The sequence below is a fragment of the Liolophura sinensis genome, chromosome 2, assembly GCF_032854445.1.
Source record: "Liolophura sinensis isolate JHLJ2023 chromosome 2, CUHK_Ljap_v2, whole genome shotgun sequence".
NCBI classification, from domain to species: domain Eukaryota; kingdom Metazoa; phylum Mollusca; class Polyplacophora; order Chitonida; family Chitonidae; genus Liolophura; species Liolophura sinensis.
The window spans coordinates 15,795,159-15,816,836 of record NC_088296.1 but is presented as its reverse complement, the minus strand read 5'-3'; the positions used below and the strand labels follow the sequence as shown (position 1 = coordinate 15,816,836).

General features: G+C 40.4%; 1 protein-coding gene across 1 annotated transcript; it reads right to left on the bottom strand.

Moving 5' to 3' along the window:
- Window positions 1–10,064: 10,064 nt before the first annotated feature.
- Window positions 10,065–20,788, bottom strand: LOC135463113 (uncharacterized). Its single transcript, XM_064740435.1, has 3 exons — window positions 20,698–20,788; window positions 13,492–14,309; window positions 10,065–12,064 (listed from the first exon to the last, which is right to left on the bottom strand). The coding sequence occupies exons 2-3, from the start codon at window positions 14,159–14,161 to the stop codon at window positions 10,662–10,664; spliced, it is 2,073 nt and encodes a 690-aa protein (XP_064596505.1). The 5' UTR covers window positions 14,162–14,309; window positions 20,698–20,788; the 3' UTR covers window positions 10,065–10,661.
- Between the last annotated feature and the right edge of the window lie 890 nt (window positions 20,789–21,678).

Sequence of the window (21,678 nt, the reverse complement as noted above, 5' to 3'; positions counted from 1 at the left end):
TTGCACCTCATTTGGTTTGGGTTGCTTTGCACCTCAGTTGGTTTGGGTGGCCTTGCACCTCAGTTGGTTTGGGTGGCCTTGCACCTCGGTTGGTTTGAGTGGCCTTGCACAAAGTTGGTTAGGGTGGCCTTGCACCTCGGTTGGTTTGAGTGGCCTTGCACAAAGTAGGCTTGGGTGGCCTTGCACCTCAGTTGGTTTGGGTGGAGTCACCAGTACACCTTAAGCACACTGGCTGCAAATGTGTGTGCAGCATGGGAAACTTCACCAGTTAATTGCCAAAGATCGGTGATTTATTCTTGATTTATTTTGTTTTGTCGGCCATCATATAAGTGAGGTCCTTTTGTAGGATAAGACGCGAACAACTCCCAATCAAGTAAATAAATAATTAAAGTTAGGTGATGAGATCAAGTCTGCCTCGGGCGTATTAACTTTGGTGATGAAGTGCTTGCCACAAGGACGACATACATGTACATTAATAAGACTCCTTGGTGTCCTGTACCTTGTTAAACTTTGTCGATTGAAGAACCAGGACAAAGATGTGTACACCGTTACGGCAGGCTAAAATTGAAAATCTCGTCCCTCAGTCACTAGGGCAGGCATGATGCAGAGTCTAACCCAGCCTTAGGGAATTTGTGGATTTTCCGCTCTTCAGATTTTCGTTTGGGATCTTGGAGACAGTCAGTGGTCTAACGTGTATTGGACACCACAGTTGTAAGTGGAGAAGCTTGCGTGAAATAACTCACAGCAATGACCGATGGCTTACTCACGTCACTTCTGTTTCTTGCTCGGGTGAAACTGACCGTAATCGTATATTTATTTCAAGAATTCTTCACTAAGGCTTTGAAACAACAACAAAAATCAAAGGACAACGGAACGTCCTAGGATTTGGAAGCGGTATACGGAGACTGAAGCAGAGATGACAGGCAAATTCTGACTCCAATGTATGGTTGCATCTGTCTTACTATCACCCTGTAGGTTGTTTGTGTCGTTGAGACACCTTATTCTAATGAAATTAACATGGGAGTATTTGGGAAATAGGACAAAACTTAAGATAAAATCAGATACCTTATTGTTGCTTAAAGGAGAAGAAAATTTAAATATCAAACAAATACCATTGAAAAGAGAATGCATTTCCTCGCAGTTGCACGCCATAAAAAAATTCTAATATGTACCTCAAGTTGATAAATTATAAATAAAAGTCAGCGCCAAAATCCGCTGTGGGATTTGAACTAGTCGTGAAGTCTTCTGTGTTAAAAAGAGAATTGCCGTCGGAAACCGCCGAATTGCAGCACGTTCATTTCTGGTAGAACTCTCCTTCCCAGAAGGTAGCGAACAGTACAGTTTGTTTTCCGCTTGACGATCGGGAAAGCGGAATGTTGGACGTAGGTTCCGAGTTTACACGAACAAGCTGGCAGTTTTAACGACTCTCAGTGGCTGAGAGGCAATACACCCCCAGCATAAATTACGGGGTGTTAGAGATGGAGGACGCGATAGACTCAGCGATTTATGCCAGCTGAAAAATTGTGCAACAGGCACTACCAGATAGAAAAAAAATGCGATCTTTTCAGCCTATAGTGTCATTGTTTTAAGTTTTCTTCACCTTTAACGTTGCAATGAGCAATTTTCCACTTATACAATTACAGTCAATTTTATAGTCAGTTATGTGGCAAAATTTACGCTAGCATGTATACTACTATTATCAGGCTATGCTCCTCCAGCTCCTTTCTTACGTCAATTGTCATAATTTCTCCTCGTAGGCGTTGTCAAAAGAATGCCAAGTTAGGAGCAGACACAGCTTTAATCGTACTCTTGGTACTCTGGAATTGACTGGTCGGCCAACCAATGGTATAATATCAAGATGTTACATTGAATCTCATTGCAGTATTTCCACTGTGCTGAAGCCTTTGCTGCCGATGTTTATCATGACATTTTGGAAGGTATGATTCCTGCCATGCTCAAACCCGATTTTTTTTTAGAATTTTACTTGGCTTGAAACATACATCTGTTTCACTTACTGGTGATGATTTACTGATGTTTTGTGAACCCTTGCAATAAAGAACAGCGGTCACAGTCAGTTTTCCAAATGTCTTCCAAATTATGAGGGCTCCAAAATAAATTTATATTCAACCGCCAAATTCTAACGTTTTATGTATGAAGGGTTTTGAGAAGCTTGTTGAAATCATATATTTTTGAAATCCAATTTGCAAGAGTTATGCCCCTTTTCAGGTTTTTCAGGTTTTGTTAGGAAGCAGCATTTCAAGGTTTTTAATGTTAATTGTTTTCATTATTATTAGTTCTGAGCACCAGTAATTACAATATGACTGAAGTTCAAGCTGTGCGAATATTTGCAGGAATTTGTTAAAAGGCGACTTTTTCTCGATGGACCAGTTGAGCTATCGAATTGCCAACTTTGACTACAATGCATAGGATGCAAAGAATAAGCCATCTTCTATCACTGATGCTAAGCTAAAGGATGATTCAAGGGGCCTGAAACAATATGGTATATATGTACACGCTCTGTTTATATCTTGTGATGTAATATTTATTTCTTTTTTAAAAAATTGCAAGCCTATGATATCCAAAGTTAAAGATGACGTAATAATTCCCATTCCAGCTGCTCAGTATTTGTGTCTGCTTAGAAACTTGCCACTCTTAACAGGAGACCAAGTGCCTGTAGAAGATGAACACTGGCTGCTGCTCCTGCACTTGATTGATGCTGTTGATCTCATCATGGCACCTAAAGTTAAAGATGTTCTATGTTACTTGGAAATGCAGTTGCTGCTGTTATTCAAGGAATTTCGACGACAGTTTAAGAATGTGCGTATAACACCCAAGATGCGCTTATTCATACAAGAAATGAAAGAATTAGGTCCACTTACCAGACGTTGGGTCATGCTTTTAGAAGCAAAACACCACTTTTTCAAACGCGCTGCTGTTCTGTCAGGAATTTCATCAATGTTTCCAAAACTCTTGCTGTTCGACACCGGATAAATTGTCCGTGTCTACTCTCAAAGTACTTATAATGTGGACTGTGGTGATCAGATATCTAATTTTACTAATGTTGACTAATGCTGCTGTGTGCAGAATGACAAATATTCATGGAACGGGCTACAAGTGTGGCAAAGCCATTGTAATAGGATTTGACCTCAATGGCCGGTCAACACTGGGAAAATTTGCAACATTGCTGTTGGTCCCAGTGGTTCTATATGTTTTGTTGTGGATATGTTTGACTCTCTTGGATTTGATGAGCACTTTCATTCATGGAAAATCATGAAAACAAGAGAGTCCAATACTACTGTAGTTCTGTAACAGAACATACCAGATTATCAGCCTGTAGGTATACAATTACTCATATGGTGACAATGCCTCAATGTATGCAAACTTCAAGCACCATGTTCTTTGTGCAAATAGACCTCCTAAATACAGCTCAAGTATTCAGTCAAACAACAGCGTTTGATGCGCCTTATTTGAAGTATGTTAAACTGTTTGCTCTTGGCAGTTTTCAATTTTGTTGGCTGTGAGCAATTCTCTATAAATAAATAAAGCATTAAATTAAATGTATCTATACATGGACACCGTTAAGGTAACCGGATGACACCGTAGTGACACCGCATCGGCCGGCAATACCGGCTTTAGCAGCTTTATTATTATTTGTGGCATTTTCTTTCAAGTGGAGAGAAATAAGTCACCTGGAAACCTAAATTACCGCTCGCGTAGGTTATCAACAACATTTTGGATTCTATCAAAAGAAAAAAAAACTCAAGTCCACTACAGAGTAAAAAAGTGTAAAATCATAAATTTATTATAAAAAATATGAAATATGGCATGAGTTACATGATGGCCTAGATTCGTTACTGCAAAACTTCATGAACCGGTCAAATAGATGTACATATGAATAAGAAAAAAAAGGAATAAATATAACATTACATTGTCAAGATCATTCTCCTAGAAAATTAAAATTCACAGGAATGTATAGTTTTAAATTCAGTGTTCTCCTCCACGTGTCATCCTGGGACGTTTGGAGAGCGTGACAAGGTGATCTACACAAGGTGCTTGTCTTTTCCGAGAAAAGCTCTCTCTGGTGATGATTGGTTCACGACGTGTCATTCCGATTTCATCACTTCGGGATGTGGTAACCAGGCAACGACGAATTCCCCGCCTCTTCAGAAGAAGGTTCCATTTCTGTGCTCGTCGAAATTCCTCGTGGCGTAAAGCTGACTTGGCTTGCCAGTGTGGACTGCCGCTGGAGAGATGGACGCCGGACGACAGCCTGAGTGCAGGGTACACAGGCTCTTCACCTTTCCAGTTTGTCCGAACTAGCTTCTCCGGAGATGCGTTACTCGGCTCGCAAGCAGCCGCATCAGTGGTTTCCGCTAGAGATTGCCCGATCGTCTCTGTAGATTTGACCAACATTCGCCTGAGAGCAGATCGAATCCTTGAGACGTCTTCTGCAGTCTGGCAAGACTCTGTGGACTTGATCATGGAGCTGATATGCCTGGGAAGATTTAATCTTTCTTCTTTCATTTTCCTCAGGCTGTCTATTTTCTGTCGGAGATATTCAACAACGTTAGAACGTTCCTGATCAGAGCGCTCTGGAGCCACCAGTTGAGAAATCGTTTTGTTTTGGTGCCGGGCAAATCGTCCATGTGGGAAAGCGGGAGTGCCAAATGTCACAGGTCTCGATCGGGATGGTTTATCCTGGAAATAAATCATAAATTATGATTATTATGGGAGTTAAATCCTTGAATTCTGTTTTGGACACGTTTAATAGCAAGAATCCTTCAAGAAATTACAATCAGATGTAATTTTTTTTCCCCTCAAAGTGAATTAAGAAAATTGAAAGTTATGAATATTTATTCTTACAGCCACTGAGAAAAGGTAATCGAGATGAAAGAGAGGTCTGATAAATAGTATAATATGGTAATAATATTTACAAATATTTTTTGTATCGTTGAGATTATTACCAGGTTTATTTTTAGGAAAATCAGACAATGTCCAGAGAAAGTCGCAGAAATAAGCTTGGGTACCAGTAGATGATACGAAGAAAATTGCTATCTAAACCAACATGCTCAAGAGGCCGGAGACATTTCTAGTCACGTGCGATGTGACCTAATGTGAAGACTACATTACACGGATTTTTATTGCGATTTGATATAATATACATTCATAATATATTGAATAATTAATGAACCTGTATGGCGCAAATGTGCTTGACATAAGCTGGATAAAGGATAATGTGACTGTGTAGCTTTAACTATGAGGTGTGTACGTTAGAGGAAGATGGCAAGGCGGGCGGGGACGGAGGTGGGTGTCGGGTGTGGGGTGCTTTATGATTGGACTTACCTGAGATGTAGAGAGGTCAGACAAATGCTCAAATAGGCCTACGTCACGGTGTGATACAGACACAGAACCAGTTCCAGGACAGTGAGCAGTTGTCTTGATTTGTAATTTCTGAAACAATGAATTCGGTCACACGCCACGTTTACATCCACACTGAAGCATATATCTCTGGTATAATTATACACATGCACTGTATAATGTACGTAATTACAGGTACAGATATATTCTCGAATCATGCAGACGACGTCAAATGTGTCTGTTGAGTTGGTTATCTCCCTTCGTTTCGGTCACATCGCTGAAGCGATTCACCTATACATCGGTCTTCTGCACTGAATTAATGGGCCTTTGCGGGATAAATTCGTTACATGGTGACTCAGTGATAGGGTACGCAAATATAATAATTATTGACACCATATATTTGCATATCTTTCATTGAGTAAACATGTGGCTAATATCGTGACATTTCTTCTTTCACTTCCATGTTGTTTCTATCACTTACTGTCAGTCAAAAAACAAAATGAACGCTGATTTGCTGTGTTCAAATGATGCAGCATGTTAAACGCTGTAAAACCTGAGTGCCAGGGCCCAGTTACATCAAGCTCTCTTAACGTTATGAGCTCGCAACTACCATGACGACAGTACTGGTTGTCGTGGTAGTTCAGTGAACATAACGTTAATACCAGGAATGTTAGGCCGTGTAATGTTTGTTTGAAAGCTGTAGCGTAATGTTAGATTACGAGATGTTTAACAATTATACTGCTGAAAACAACGCCCAACAGTGTTGATCTGACACAAGATGAGAATGTCAGATTATAACATTTCTAAGCATTTTGTATGGTGTGAAACTTCTAATTCTTTAGCTAGTATTATCTGAACATTGTAAATGCTTTTATCCCCTCTTATTGCCCTTCCCAAGAGGTTAAATTTAGCAATACAAATTCAGTGTTTATGTAAGACAGCGTAATTCTAAAGTTACAAAATTTACATTATGCTTATGTAGAAAAGCCTAGCAAAGAGAATTGGAGAATTACCTGCAAATGCGCTGGTCCCAAGCGCAGAAAAACACTCGCCCTACTTCCGGTAGAGCTTCCCACTGAACATTGCACATTGTCACATAATGTTTGTGCCGAAAGACACCTCAAACTTTGGTAAACTTGACGTCTTTCTAAGGACAGATAAACAGTACGTTTGACCATCTTGATAGTTGCCTTTGGACTGTAAAATGTCTGTAGGAACCACTGACGTCATAGTCACATTCTCGAAGGCAAGAACAGTTTGATTGGTTAGCGTCGATCACGTGACATAGCGCTCCTAAAGTCGCGAGATCCAGAAATCCACGTGATGTGGCGCTCCTTGCGTCGCGAGATCAACGTCATGGACTGCACAGGAATCTCTGCGTCGACTAATGGTCCCATATGTGCGGAAAAATCGTACTCCCTCCGATCCGTTGTTTCACCACCGCTGTATAAACCCAATGGATGCTTTCCGGATTGGCCTTACACATATGGTGCAAGTTATAGTTACATCCTCAGACCACAGATAGGCGAAGCAAAAACAACATTCTGCCAACGTCCCTGGTAAATGTACAGCGCGTTTAGGGCCTAACGCGCGACGTCATTCAGATGGTCTACTGGCGTCATTGTTAACGCGTCACGTTATTCCCACAGCATTCCAGAGTCACAATAATCTGAAAAAAATATCGAACGTTACAGTTAAGCTGTAGGAACGTAATGAAAAGCCTTGAAATGATTTTTGTAAGATAAGTATTTGTGACCAACTCCTGACTGGTGTAACCTGGGATTAAGGTCGACTTCTGTCTTAATCCCAGGTGTGACGAAAGGCTTATACCCAGTTCACCCGGCCAGAATTTAAACCGGATCAAATTTGAACCGATTTAAATCGAAGCCAGTTTTAAAAATGCATGCGTTCACACGACCATGTGGCCAAGCCGGTTTTAAACCAGTTCGGGGGCCTCCGTGGCTCAGTTGGTTAGCACGCTAGCACAGCGTAAGGACCCAGGAATCTCTCACCAATGCGGTCGTCGTGAGTTCAAGTCCAGCTCTTGTGTTATTATAGGTCTGTATTTTATCCCCATGTCCTATTCTCCTTAGAGAAAAGCCAAAAACGTGTGTTTAGCAGCTATAGCGACATGCCAGTATATAGTCAGTGGCTAACTGATCTGACTTTGGGATGGTCCTATAATCAGACGACTATATCTCATCAGCAAGATGATGAATCTGTTACAAGCGTTAACATTTACAATTTCTTTATTTTATTTTTTTATACCTATAATGCCTTGGGATGAAAGTAAATAGCCACATAATGGCTATTTACCCAGGCTAAACCCTAGGTACCCCTTGTCAAGGAGGTTGTGTCTTTGCCGACGTGTCTCTGTTTATTTGCCTACAACTTCATAGAAAAGGTTATGCACAGCTTTGAATGATATTGTGTGCACAGACTGTCCTTGTGACAAGCACTATGATATAATATTTTTGTACAGATCTAGAATGGGAACTGGAATTTTTTAAACCATTGAGAGATTTGGCACAAAGGCACGAAGGAGTTATGTCCCTTTGTGCGTAGTCGTGGGTTTGTAGATTTTGCTGCACGTGGTAGAGGTTTGCGCTCTCGGGAAGTCTTCTAGTTAAGTATCAGTGTGTCAAATGACATAGATGAGATGTTGCAAAGCCGCGTCTGTCCGTAACTACATGACTCTTGGCGACCATTGTATGGAGTTCAGACGTACAGTTTGGTTTTAAACGGAATCAAACGACATGCATTTCGATGCATATATATAGTTGTATATCTGATGAAGGAAGTACACGTAGTAAATTTATATACAATAATCGTAGTCGTGTTTATGTATATTTCATAAACGCCGGCAAAGCTTTTGATAGGGTTAAACATTGAATATGCTTTCAAAAACTCATCCATCGTAATGTGCTCCCACTCACTATGTATTTGCTTTTAAGCACTTGTTCTTCTGCATGTGTTTGTTATTAAATGGGATTAATCGATGTCTTAATAGTGCACTGTATCCAATGTCGTTAGCCAAGGTGGGATGTTATCCTGTTTGTTTCCTTTGTTTCCTTTGTTTCCTGTTTATCTGCCCGACCTTCATGTTTCACTAAATTAGCAAGTGCGTGATGGATGCATTTATTATTGGACAAAGTCTATACAGTGTTTTATAGACAGGATTTCCGATTTTACTCTGTTTCAGCTTTATACAACTGTAGAAAAGTGTATGTGTGTTGGTAACACGTAAAGGCTTGTAACCACTGAGGAGCATAAGTACTTCACGTGAATAAATATCCTTATCTGGTTACATGTTACAGTGTCAATGGCAACAATGACGTTGATGAGCAATGCAAAAACTTTGTAACTTTGAAAAAACTTTGAAAAAAAAAACTTGAAAAAAAAAAACAGAAACTTTGAAACTAGTAAATATTTCACATCGTAAATTCAAGGATTGTTCTCCTATGGTAAAAAAGACAATTTTCAGTACATAGGCCTATATAATGAAGAAATATGCGTGTTTTGTTCCATTAGACCCATTTAGTCGCTTTCAAACAATAGGGGACTTTCGAGTCAGAACTCTCTTATCGGTAAAGGTAAAGAAAGTCCCACTGTATCAGGTGAAAACTTGGTCGCATTAACCATAACAATGGCGCTGAAAAAAGTGTTCCCAAAAAGGTATTTAAAATAAACGAACAACGCAGAAAATTGAGGAATTAGGTCTTTGTGTTCCTCAAGCAAAGCGGTGATAGTAGTCCACCCAGAAAATGGCAATATTTATTTATTTATTTATTGATTTATTAATTTATTGATTTATTTATTTGATTGGTGTTTTACGCAGTGCTCAAGAATATTTTCACTTATACGACGGCTGCCAGCATGGTGGGAGGAAACCGGGTAGAGCCCGGGGGAAGCCCACGACCATCCGCAGGTTGCTAGCAGACTAAAAATGGCGATACAGGTTATCGGTATATTAATGTCAACAAATGCTACCCAACACCTTGACAAGTCACATGATACAGTAAGACCATTTTTACCTTTAACAGCAAAAGAGTTCGAACTCGAAATTCCACTATTATAGTATTTGGCAAATACCACAATCTGAACACAGCTTATGAAATAGACCTGTTCTATTTTCATTACACTTATCGAAGTTGACCTGTCGAGACGAAAAACCGCATCGTCGTGTAAACGCGGCATGTTGAAAACAATCTAAAAGACCAGCTCTCAAAGTAATATATGTAAGAAATAATTATATAAATAATAATAAAGACTGATAAAACGTAAGACAGAAGCAGTCCAAAAAAGTCGTGTATAATTTTCAGGCCGAAAATTATTTAGACCGAGTTTTGTGTTCGCTCTCTTATCGCTGAAGGTAAAAATACATCCTACTGTTACAGTGCCATGTTACCAGCAAGATAATGATAGGTTAACTATTGTTTACATTTACCATAACATTGACGCCAAATAAAGTTTCACCAAAAGTTATTTAGAGCAGACGAACGGTACAGAAAATTGAGGAGCTAAACGTTCGTGAAATTAAAAACATTCTGTAGGAATGTGCTCTCATTTGTATATCCCAAATCATGGCAAGACAGGGTAGTCGACAAATAATGTGAAAACAAAATGCCCAACATTTTACACACGATACAGAAGAACTCTTTTTTTTATACCTCTACCGACAAAAGAGTTCGAACTCTAAACTCCCTTATCATAGATATGTTATAAACATGGATTCTGATATCGCCCCTAACCCGTTTAAAGAGGAACTACATACAGCTATGACAACCATGGAACAGATAGTCAGAAGTCCTGAACCGTCTCTCCATATTGGCCAAAATGGCATTATATTTAATAACAGTGCCTTGCTCATTTGATCTAACTCTATACTTGTGGCATTTGATCGGCTAATTGACCAATGACGTCGCGTGTTCCAATCCAGCTCTCGTGGTTTCGGCATTCAAGATATTTGTCAGGTACGTGGAGAGGGTCGGTGGTTTACACTGCTTTGCTCCACCATTAAACCTGACCGTAGACTTATAAGTGAAAAACTCTTGAGTACTGCAAGAGATCCAAACAAGGACTGTTGTAACCATGGTAAGATAAGTAGCCTTTATTCGTAACGTTATCAGTGTTATACGAAAAATAAGACTTAAGCACGGTGTTTATAGAACATCACCTGTCTGGCCATGGTTAACCAGTGGGATATAATTTACGTCAATTTATACCTGCACGGTTTTACCATGGACTCGGCACCATTTATAGACATAGTTTATTAGGTTTATTCCAACGATTCAAATCGTTAACTATTTACAACGTCGACCTCCTTCCTCTCCTTCCGTCAGATCAAACACAAGAACCTCGCTGGCTTTCATTTTGCCATGCGTAACGTATAACTTGCCGTCCACTGAAATGTGTAGTCCTTGGGGTCGATTTAATCCATGCCCCTCAGACAACAGATGACGTAAGAAGACCCCACTTGAGTTGAACATCGTCACGCGGTTGTTATAGTGATCAGCCACAATAATGTTGCCATGATGATCGCAGCAGACAGCGTATGGGGACCGGAAGTCCCCGGGGAGTCGGCCATATTGTCCAATTGAACGCTTCAAGTGGCCATCGGGTGTGAGTATTTTGACACAGTGGTTTCCAGTGTCGGAAACGATAATGTTTCCCGTTGGGGAAACTGTCACATACCGAGCTTGTTTCAGTTGGACATCTTTCAAATGCAGACATTCGGTATGCACCAGCGCGTGATCACACCATACCCTGTAAATCTTATTTGTGACCGAGTCTGTGACAATAAAACGTCCTTCCAGGTCAACCGCCAAACCAGCAGGACTTTCAAACATGTCACCTCCAGCAGAAAACATTTCCTCGCCGTCGTGTGATATCACGGTTAGTTTTTTCGAGCCCCTGTAGGTGACGGCGATCCACCCGTAGGGAGACATTGTAATGTTCCACGGCCCACGTCCTGCTTTTATTCTTATCTCTCTAGAAGGTTTCCCGGCGCAATCGAATACCTGAACTTTCCCATTGATAAAGTCGGTAACTATGACGTCACCAGAGGCTGTGCAGACGACAGAGGAAGCGTCTTGAAGCTTGCCATAGTCACGTCCTTTATGTCCGAAGGTTTGCAGAACAGCATTAGGGCGTTCGTCCCTGCCATCAGAATATTCGAAAAACGGATTCACTTGACCCCCGCAATCAGAATTGTTGACAATGAAAATCTCAGCATCGATACAAAAATTCGAATTGCTGATACCATTCGTGTGTGCTAATGGAATATCGTGAGCGGGGTTCTCGGCTGGATGCGGTAACATGGAAGTATTCGACTTAGGCCTACCCTCAGTTAGATCAAATGTCACTTGTTTTTTGCATGGCACTTCAAGTTGCCAGTTGTCCGACGTGACGTCATTACCCTCATTTTCTGCGTGACGACGTAATCTGTGACGTAATCTATGACGCCTTTCCAGGTTTCTTATGTCAGTTTGATCAGTCATTTTCAAGAGCGCCTGCACGCGCCGTTTAACGTTTTGGTCACTGGTTTCGGACAAAGTACTCTTTTGAATTTCAGTGTTCATAATTTTCTTTTCCACCATTAACTCGAGAAGATGTTCGATGTCGCCCATTTCAAAACACATGACGTCGTCTACTAAAGAATTATGAGCTCTCATGCCTTCTTTGTTTTCAAATGAAGCTGATAATCCTGGAAATTCAGAAAGAAAGCAGAAGAAAACAGTTTAAAAACCTAAATCTATACCATTATATAACTAGAATTATAACTGACACAGTTCACGTGAAGTAAGCTCACCAAAGAGAGGCTATAACGGAGATTTTGGCAAAATATCCATATTCGCATTTCAAATCAATTTTTCTGGAAGGAGGTTTGTCAGGAGCTAACCTCCAAAAAAATAAACGACTTACAACATAAAAAGTGACACCAGAGCAGCGACGACAGTGTGGTAGCTGGTAAAGGGTCACACGTAATCGGTGAAAAACGGCCTCTTGTCAGTTTACCTCAGTTATGGTTTTATGCTATAAATCATGTTGTAAACGCTACATAGTCGCATATTACCCGCCTTCTAACACCATGGCTTAATTAGAGTTTGTTTTTAAAGATGCAGTGGTGTTAATTGCAATTTACTAGTCCTCACTGGTTTAGAATTACTCAAAATGTTGTGTTGCCGCTTAATATGTGTTTTATTTGGTTGAAAAAGTCCGGGACAGTCCAACAGTCCATTTTCACTGGGTGTTTGTTTGTTTGTTTGTTTTTTTGGGGTTTTTTTCAGGTGGTTTTACTATCATTTTTTACCACTACCCCCACCCGCTGCTCCGCTCCGCACTTAAGTCTTGCTATCTGCAATATATCCCTGGCCTTCTGAAATAGTTTAATCAATTCTTCTCGAACTCTTATAGCTAAGTAGACAATTCCATGATACATGGACCATGAGCAAACTGATCATACAATAGGCCTATTCATGAACAAAATTAATATATATATATATATAGATATATAGATAATATATGTATATCTAGATAATGAATATATCTAGATAATGTATATATATATATATATATATATATATATATATATATATATATATATATATATATATATATATATATATATATATACATTACGGTCAAGAATGAAAGCTATATTATAAATAAATAGATGCGAACATGGAAAGGTCTGGCAGTACCCTGCAGATTGTCGTGGGTTTTCGCGCTGGGCTCAGCCAGGTTTCCTTCCATCATAAATGCCGCCGTCGTATAAGTGAAATATTCCTGAGTGTGCCGTAAAGAGCCAATTTAATTAATAAATATAAATATTACAGTTTATAGGTAATCCTAGAATGCTTTACATTAACTTAGCGGCTTATACTTCAAAGTATATATACAACCCACCATCCCGTCGGTAAGAAATGGTGTTTTCTGCTTAAATTTATTTATTTTTTTATTTGATTGGTGTTTTACGCCGTCATCTAAAACATTTCACTTATAGGATGGTGGCCAGCATTAATGAGAGGCTCCGGGATCATTACGCTGCGCTAGCGTGCTAACCAACTGAGCCACGGAGGCCCCACTGTTGTGAAAGATAGGCCTACAAGTAAATGTAAATCGTGAACTTACGATTTGAATTAGTGTCCACTTGGAACTTGAGTTCTGGACTTTCGGCGTCTCTGTAAACCAGCTTTGAATTGGCGTTGTTGCTTCCGGTGCGTTGTTTGATTTGATCGCTGTGTGTCATCTCTAAAGAACTTTTCGTACCTGGACGGCTACCAGCGCTGTCCATAGTTCCTTCTTTACCAAATTGACCATGTTTGTCAAAGTATTCGTTGTCATTATTGTCTTGGTATGGGTGCCGAGTTTCAGTGACCATCTGCTGAAAGTGACCGCTGAGGGAGCATTTGGTTTGGTGGACGTCACCATTTCCTGGGACTCCACGCCGAGTGTCGGACATCGCCCCTCGCCGTCGGACATCGGGGCTCTTCTGAATATCAACGTCCTTTTCGACCCATTGCCGAATATGTTTCCTTCGCACGGTCTGGTTTTTAGTCAGATGACTTTCGGAAAACCTCTCCTGAATGTCACCAGTGCTTTTAGCTGACATTTTACTGGCGTCCTTGGCAGGTTTCTTGGCAGGGCGCTTCATGTATCCAAAGAACGACCACGCTCTGACGGACGGTACGGAAGCTGTCCGCTCCAACTGCGACATACGGAACACATCTTCGGCTTTCTCCGGGTGCAGCTGATTTAGTGCATCGCGAAGTCTCTCGCACTGGTCGTCGGCGAGTCCCATGCTTTCTACAGGTCCGTCTTAAGGGTACTGATCGTAGGCAACGAATTAAGGTGGTAGTTTGCCAAAGTATCCACTGTGTCAGAACTGAGATGATTGTCAGAGGCCCATCGCTGGAACTCCAGTTTCGTTCCGTCAGCAAGACATTGATCTGAAACAAGAAGGCCATCAACAATACAGCAATATGAAAGGCTATAGCATGAAGAGAAAAACCAGAGGAGCGACGACCGTGTGATAGTTGGCAAATGATCGCACGTAACATGTGAAATACAGCCCTTTGTCACTCTACCCTCAGTTGGGGTTTTATTCTAACTTATTTATTTATTTCTTTATTTATTTATTTGATTTGTGGTTTACGCACTACTCAAAAATATTTAACTTATACGACGGCGGCTAGCATTATAGTAGAAGGAAATCGGGCAGAGCCCGGCGGAAAGCCACAACCATCCTTATTATAATTTTTCATGTAAATACTTAAATAGCAGCAAATTACACGCCCCTGTAGCATCATGCTTAAGCAGAATTAAGTGAAAAAAGTACGCAATGATGTTAATTGTAATATATAATGTATATATGTAATATATAAGCTGTCACTGGTCTAGAATTACTCAAAACTGTGTACTGCCATCACATTTAACATAAAAACACACAGTAGCAGTTGGTTTACTGATTTATAACTTGTTCATTAAGGCCACGCTCAAGACTTTTATTCTTAAATGTGGGGATTAACAGTTTGCAATAAACTGCATGGAATTTCCGAAGTCTCTCACATGTGACATACAGGTTGGCACGCCAATTGGTGGAAAACAACGACCGTTAGACTGAGAAAACGGCCACATAAGAGCCGTTGATCAGTTACTGAGATATGAAAATCTACAAATCCCCTGTCCCAGGCTGGGATTTTAACCCACACACTCGCTTGCTCCCATACCCTAATTAACGAATTTTGCAAAGCATCTCACAAGGCCCAGTCCCAAATTGGAGCATGCCAGACACTTTAAAACTTGCCTCATTGAAACTTTGAAACTCCACATAAAAGAGCTGATTGAACTGCTGTCAGAATGGGCAAATAGTGACATTAGGTGCGGTAGCATGTCTGATGTCAGTGTCTGGTGTCGCACACTGCATCTGTTGCCAGGCCTATCCTATCGCGCTGACGTCTGTTTGTCAGTAGGTCTATACTGTGTTATGTGAACAACTGCCGTTAGCTTCTAAATTTAGCTTGCCACTGTTTACATATGCTGAGCTCGGGGCCTGCTGTCTGCCTCTACCGTAGAATGTTCCAGAATACGCTCAGTTCGGGGCCTGTTTGTTACGACAAGTCTTCAAGAATTTTCTTATTCTAGAAACTTCCACCAGTCTATACAAGACCTATGAAAGCAAGTCAAAAGGAAGAAAGGAGAATTATTGAGAGTTTGGATGCTTTCGCTGTGTATTACTTTAGTAGGCCTTTTGTGCTGAATTTTGGTGTCTTTATAGCCTATGGCTTTGTTATATCATATCTCCACCTAGTACTTGTTCAGTCTGAACTTATATATTTAATTTGTGCTCTTGTGTACACAGTGCTTATTAGTACATGGACCATGTCTGTGGAATTTTGTGTATATTTCGTCATACACTCAGTTATACTGTGGATTTTCCCTCTTGTGAATATTGCCTCTGTGCATTTTTAAGCATTGTGGAGTATATGCGTCCATTTGTACTTGACACCGTTGTACATGTAAGTACTTTAGTATTTGTATAGATACTGCTATCCTTTCTTGTTAAAATTAAGTACTTTAGTATTTGTATAAGTCTTGTTATCTGTTCTTGTTAAACCTAATAAATTGTTGAAAAATACAATCTACTGGTTTTGGTTAGTTTTTTGTGCGGCTAAACTGTCGTGTATTTCGAACAAACCGTCTCTTTATAATACAGACAGTTTGGGCCGTAACAACTGTGACTGGGAGAGGTGTCTAGTGTCTTCGACAAAAAAAAAACCCAGAAACATCCGAACAAACAAGCAACAGTGATTAAATTGAGCGTATCAGGCCTTTTCATGCATGGCTCGTTGTTGGGAACATTTAAGACTTTAACAGAGGAAGTTGTAACTTCCTCGCTTGGCGTTAAGAATGAAGGGGATAGTGAAACGATTGTTGATCCGTCGTCATATGACTGAAAAATTGTTGAGCACGACGTTAAACCCCAAAAACTCACTCACTCACTCACTCTCACTCATTACCAGGAACCTTCAAGCATTAACTATGCATGGCGTAACTGCTAGTTTTTTTTATAATAGATACAATTGTTACATGTTGGTAAAGTCATGTAAACACCAGTTTTTCAGCTACGTGTTTAAGGGACAGATGATCGTGATTAATGAAAAGCCAGCTGCAACATTCATCATTGCTTAAAACGAAGAAAGTGCAAAACTTTGTAGTCAGGTTTGACATGTCAATAATGATTGCGGCTTGGTGGATATAATTAATGAAAGACAGCTACGGGGTTCATGGTTGTTTAAAATGCAGAAATTCGAGAACTTTGTTGTCGGTTTTTATTGTACGAGTAACGCAGTGGGAAGCCGGGAAAAGAAATAAGTAAATATTTCGATGTATCAATAAAGACATCAACAAATATATCAATAATGTAGACCTAATCAAATAAAGAAACACACTGCGTGACCGAGTAAAAATTAGTGAAATATACATTTAATTCTTCTCTACTGTTACGCTTTGCCTGTTGTCTTTAGGGGTGGATGATTTCACTTTTGTGTTATCACAGTATATGTGTGCCAGCTTCACGTGTCCTGCTTGCTTTCAAGTTTCTGCTCCATGGATTTTGAGTACAATCGGTAAACAACACAAGCATGAATAATTAGCGATGTATACATAAGGTGTACGTGATATATAGGCCAGCTGTTATGTAGTGATGTCGATTTACTGTTATTTACATATATCATTCTACAAAATGCCAGGCTTGTTCAAGATGATACTGATTTTTCACTGATTACTGATTTAATAATGATGTTTGTCGTTTACAATACTGATTTGTTCTCACGGTTTTATTTATGGTGTGTAATTGATTTGCACAACGCATAAAACCATCGACCTTTGGCAAATTTCTAACGAATTTTCGTACGTGCGACGCACAGACAGGCACTCCATATTAGTGGAAGACAGGTGGTCTTTAAGGAACGTTTGACTGTGCAAACGGAAGAGTACAAGAGAGAGTACAAGAGTTTCCTCTCCGGCCGTAAGTGGGAAGGTCTGCCAGCATCCTGTGGATGGCCGTGGGTTTCCCCGGGCTCTGTCCGGTTTCCTCCCACCATAATGCTGGCCGCCGTCGTATAAGTGAATATTCTTGAGCACGGCTTAAAACACCAATCAAATAAATAAATAAAACAAATTGTCATCGAGGTCCCACCAATATATTAGTGATGACGCTAGGCGCGCCTATAAACAAGCCCAGGAACAATACTTATCAAATGTCTGAAGCTTAATTCCAAAATTAAAAACCCAGCTACAATTAAATTGTTTGCTTAAGGAAGCTTAAAATTTGTACACTGGTTCTTTGTTGCACGACATTGCACCCACCACAGTTTCAGTTTTTTTTTTCTGTTTTGAGTTTGGCTTGCACTTGTAATTTATGACTGAAGTATTAAGTTGCTTGATGAAAACGGACCCGTGTGCAGTGTTCAGAGCCGAAGGGTCAAACATGACTTCAGTGGTGGCAATGAAGTATGCTGAAGGTAGAGAACGACGCATGCGCTGTAAGAAGTATTGAAGCGGTTGTCTCGGAATGGTGTGGTGAGGCTATGGGCAACAAACAGCCTTTTATTGCTTGCAGTGATTAATGGCTAATCTAGAAAATTGTTTTCAGTGTGTTCAAATGAAACCTCGATTTATTATTTTTTTAAACTATTTATTTATGTGTGTTTTTACATACTGCATCTGTTCAAGGAATTTTATTTATTTATGTATTTATTTCATTGGAGTATTACGCCGTTCTCAAGAATATTTCACTTATACGATGGCGGGCATCATTATGGAGGGAGGAAACCGAAGGCTGCCCGGAGGAAACTTAAAAAAATAAAGCCATTTTAACATATCTTTACTACATGATGCTATGGACGTTACGTAGGGAGCATATCGTTATTGCTTGCAAGAGTGTCAGTTGAATTCCTGTACGCCAATGACATAAATAAATAAGAACCACTACAAGTATTGTCGTAAATGACTCCTATGTGTTATATAATATAGGTATTACACATTTAACTGGATTGTCTGCAGAACCAGGGAAGCGTTTGCGACAGGTTAATTTTGAAAAAAAAATATTAAATAAATCAAATGTAATTGAATAAAATAAATAAATAAAGTAAATAAACGAAAACTATCATTTCAGTAGTGTACAGTAACTGGACGTCGCTGCATTGCGCATGCGCATGGCACATCACGGCGTGATGGACAATCAGCTGTTCTGGAAACACGCAGTATCCCAAATTCTCTGATCACCTTTAAAAGGGTTAACAGCGACGTATGGCCCGTTTTCACGAAACATAAGTTGTTTGGCTTAAGCAGGTGTGTTTGGCTTAAGCAAAATAATACTATATTTATGTAGTATTTGACTTAAGTTTTTTCGTGAAACACTCCATGTAGGACTTAGGCAAAAACCTCCGACTTGAGAAATTCATTGAGCCTCAAGGATACATGAAAAGGAAGTCTAAAAAATCTTTGTTAAAAAATTTCGGAATATTTTTAAACTTGTTAATTACCCCCTCTATATTGTGCATATTTTCCGTCAACGTTGATCTTGCTCGGAGCTCCGTGCACCCCCCCCCCCCCCCACCCCCCGAAGTACCGGGAGCCCCGTAAACCTTAGTCGCTATAGTCACGAGCCCGGGTACATTTAACTGATCGGTCGAGGTCATTTTGTTTTTCGTTGAGATTTCCTCAAGCGCACTATGTATTTATTAATAGACATTCCCCTAAGTTCAGAGATGGTTTCTTGTGCCATTTTAGTTGTTCCAAAAAGAATGGTACGGTTTGGGACATCCGCCTCTTCCGATTCCTTCTTAATGTGACATTTCTACAAGAATGGGCAAAGACAATGAAGCGATCCAAGTTTTCCACAAATAACCTGATCAGAATAATCTGAGCTGTCACTGTCAAACTCCTCCAATAAATGGCTGATTTTTTTGGTTCAAAATTAAACCGTTGCTTGTTGAATGACAGGCCTCCCATGGTGTGGGAATTTACCTTGGTCTTGGTTTAGGGCTGCTAGCCCTACAGGTACATATACAGTGTGGGCAAGGTGAGATCTAATACCGCATCGTTTCTTCAGACCCACTTAGCCCCACCTCCGTGCCCCTACACCCGCCCCTAATCGGTCTGTTCCACACCCACCCGCCCCCATCCGTTCTGTCTCCCACAGATTTCTCTTTAAACAAGAATCATCGTTGACACCACAGCTACAAGCTACTTATTTACCGGACTGACCGCTGGGGCTTTAAGAAAACTGTACATTCAAGCCATTTTTGAGCCCCACCACCACCCCCCAAAGCGAAAGCCAAAGCAAGGCCAAAAATTTGTCTGTACTGTTACATTTTATTACACATCATAATCTGCACATTAAGAAATTTAAAAAATCGTTTCAAGTATCCTTTAAGAAGTACCGTAAAACTGGATGCAGCGTTCCAGTATATAACATGACACCAGACCATGTGGTCTCCAGTTCACGTGCAGACGTTAAACCTATCTTTCGTAAAATGGGTCGATTTTATAAGTTACTCCCACTTAGAAAGTTATAATGTTATACCTGAAAGGCCTAGGGTTGCTCGTTCGCCTACAGCGTTGTTCTGCAGGGCCCATGTTAATCTTAAGATTTCAAACATTCAAACACAGCTACAATGGGGAACTCATAGAACTCCTCCCGGCCTCTATCAAGACGACCTAAAGCTGTAGACTCATCAATTCTTCCCTTTATTACGTCGGAGTAGGGGAGTTTCGAGCTGGAAGTCTATTGTCGTTACAGTCTCACTGTGCCATGTGATTTTTGAACAAAAAAACAAGCACCAATGACACTTTTTTTCCTCAAGGAACTTTTGAAGTTCACAAACCTTGAGCACATCAAGTTTGTTCACCATTCGATTATTCTAAACAACTTTTTGTGACACTTTTTTCAGACGCCCATGTTATAGTGAATGTGATCCAAAATAGTTCCCTAACACTTTTGACAGGTCACATGATACAGAATGACTTTCAGATTCTCTTCAATACAACTAACTAATAAGATGTATGTAGTCGACGGCAATCGCAGATTTTCGCACCCATACACTTCGGTTATTGATATAACAAAACGGTATACATTATACATGATTGGGGCGCCATCCAACTTATTAAAGAAAATTGTTAACTTGTCCGCTTCTGAGATAACTGATATGCTGTAAGTTACAAACGTGCACAAACTCACCGATTTAGATGAGTGCGTGAAAGTTTTAACGTCGCTTTCAACAATATTTCACCGATTTAGATGTAAACCATGGGAATGCATGCTGTCCTTACCTGATATGTTATACACAGACATCATGTGTCTTTCTTTCCAGTCCTTCTTTTTACTTCCTCGAAGTTTTTCTAGGACCTGCGGCCAGAACTTCGTCCAGCTATTTGACGCCATCACCACAAATGCGCCGCTCTATCTAGTAAAGTCCACCCGACAAATTACTCACGAGGGAATATGACCCGAGAGAAGTTATTTCAACCCTTTAAGTCACCTGTATACGTTTGGCTGCGGGTGTATGGATCTCATCGCTTTATACAACTCTTCACTAAGAATATATGCCGTCATCCGTGGCGTGTAAGAATTGCATCTGTTAACAGAAAGTCTGTTGTCTATACATTTGCACACTTCACATCATCGGTTGCAATGTACAACAGGGTACCAGTGGTTAATGCGACTTCGACCCGAATCCCCATTGCATGATAAAAGGTATCCCATTACTTGTCAGGTGTAATGTTTGGGGCTGGGGGCAAATTGTTTGGGGTGGCGTTGGAGCGGGGGGGGGGGGGGGGTGAGTGGTGTGTTCGTCACACGGTGGCAAACGTCAGTGATGAAAGCAAATAAACTGATGAAAGTAATAAACTGACTACCTTGGAGAATCGACTGAGGAAACCGGACAGGACCCCAGAGCAAACCACCCCACTTCGACAGATACCAGGAAAAACGCTCTGACTAAAAATGAGCGAGAGCTGGAGTTGATCTAAAGTACTCTTCTTTGGTCAAAGGCAGATTGACAGCAGAGCGACACGGCCATCAGTTTAAAGAGGGCCTAAATTATATTCTGCCCTGGAGAAGACACATACGGCACTGGTAATAATAAGTCTCCCAGCAAAATGCATTTTAAGAAGCAAGTAAAGGTCATGAGATATTACTTCAGATGCTGCCCCTTAACTGCATGTTTTGTAGCAGGGTATAATCCAAAAAAAAAAGGCCGAGTCATGATGGCATGTTTAGTTCAGGAGAACTTGTGGTGCTTGTGTGCTACT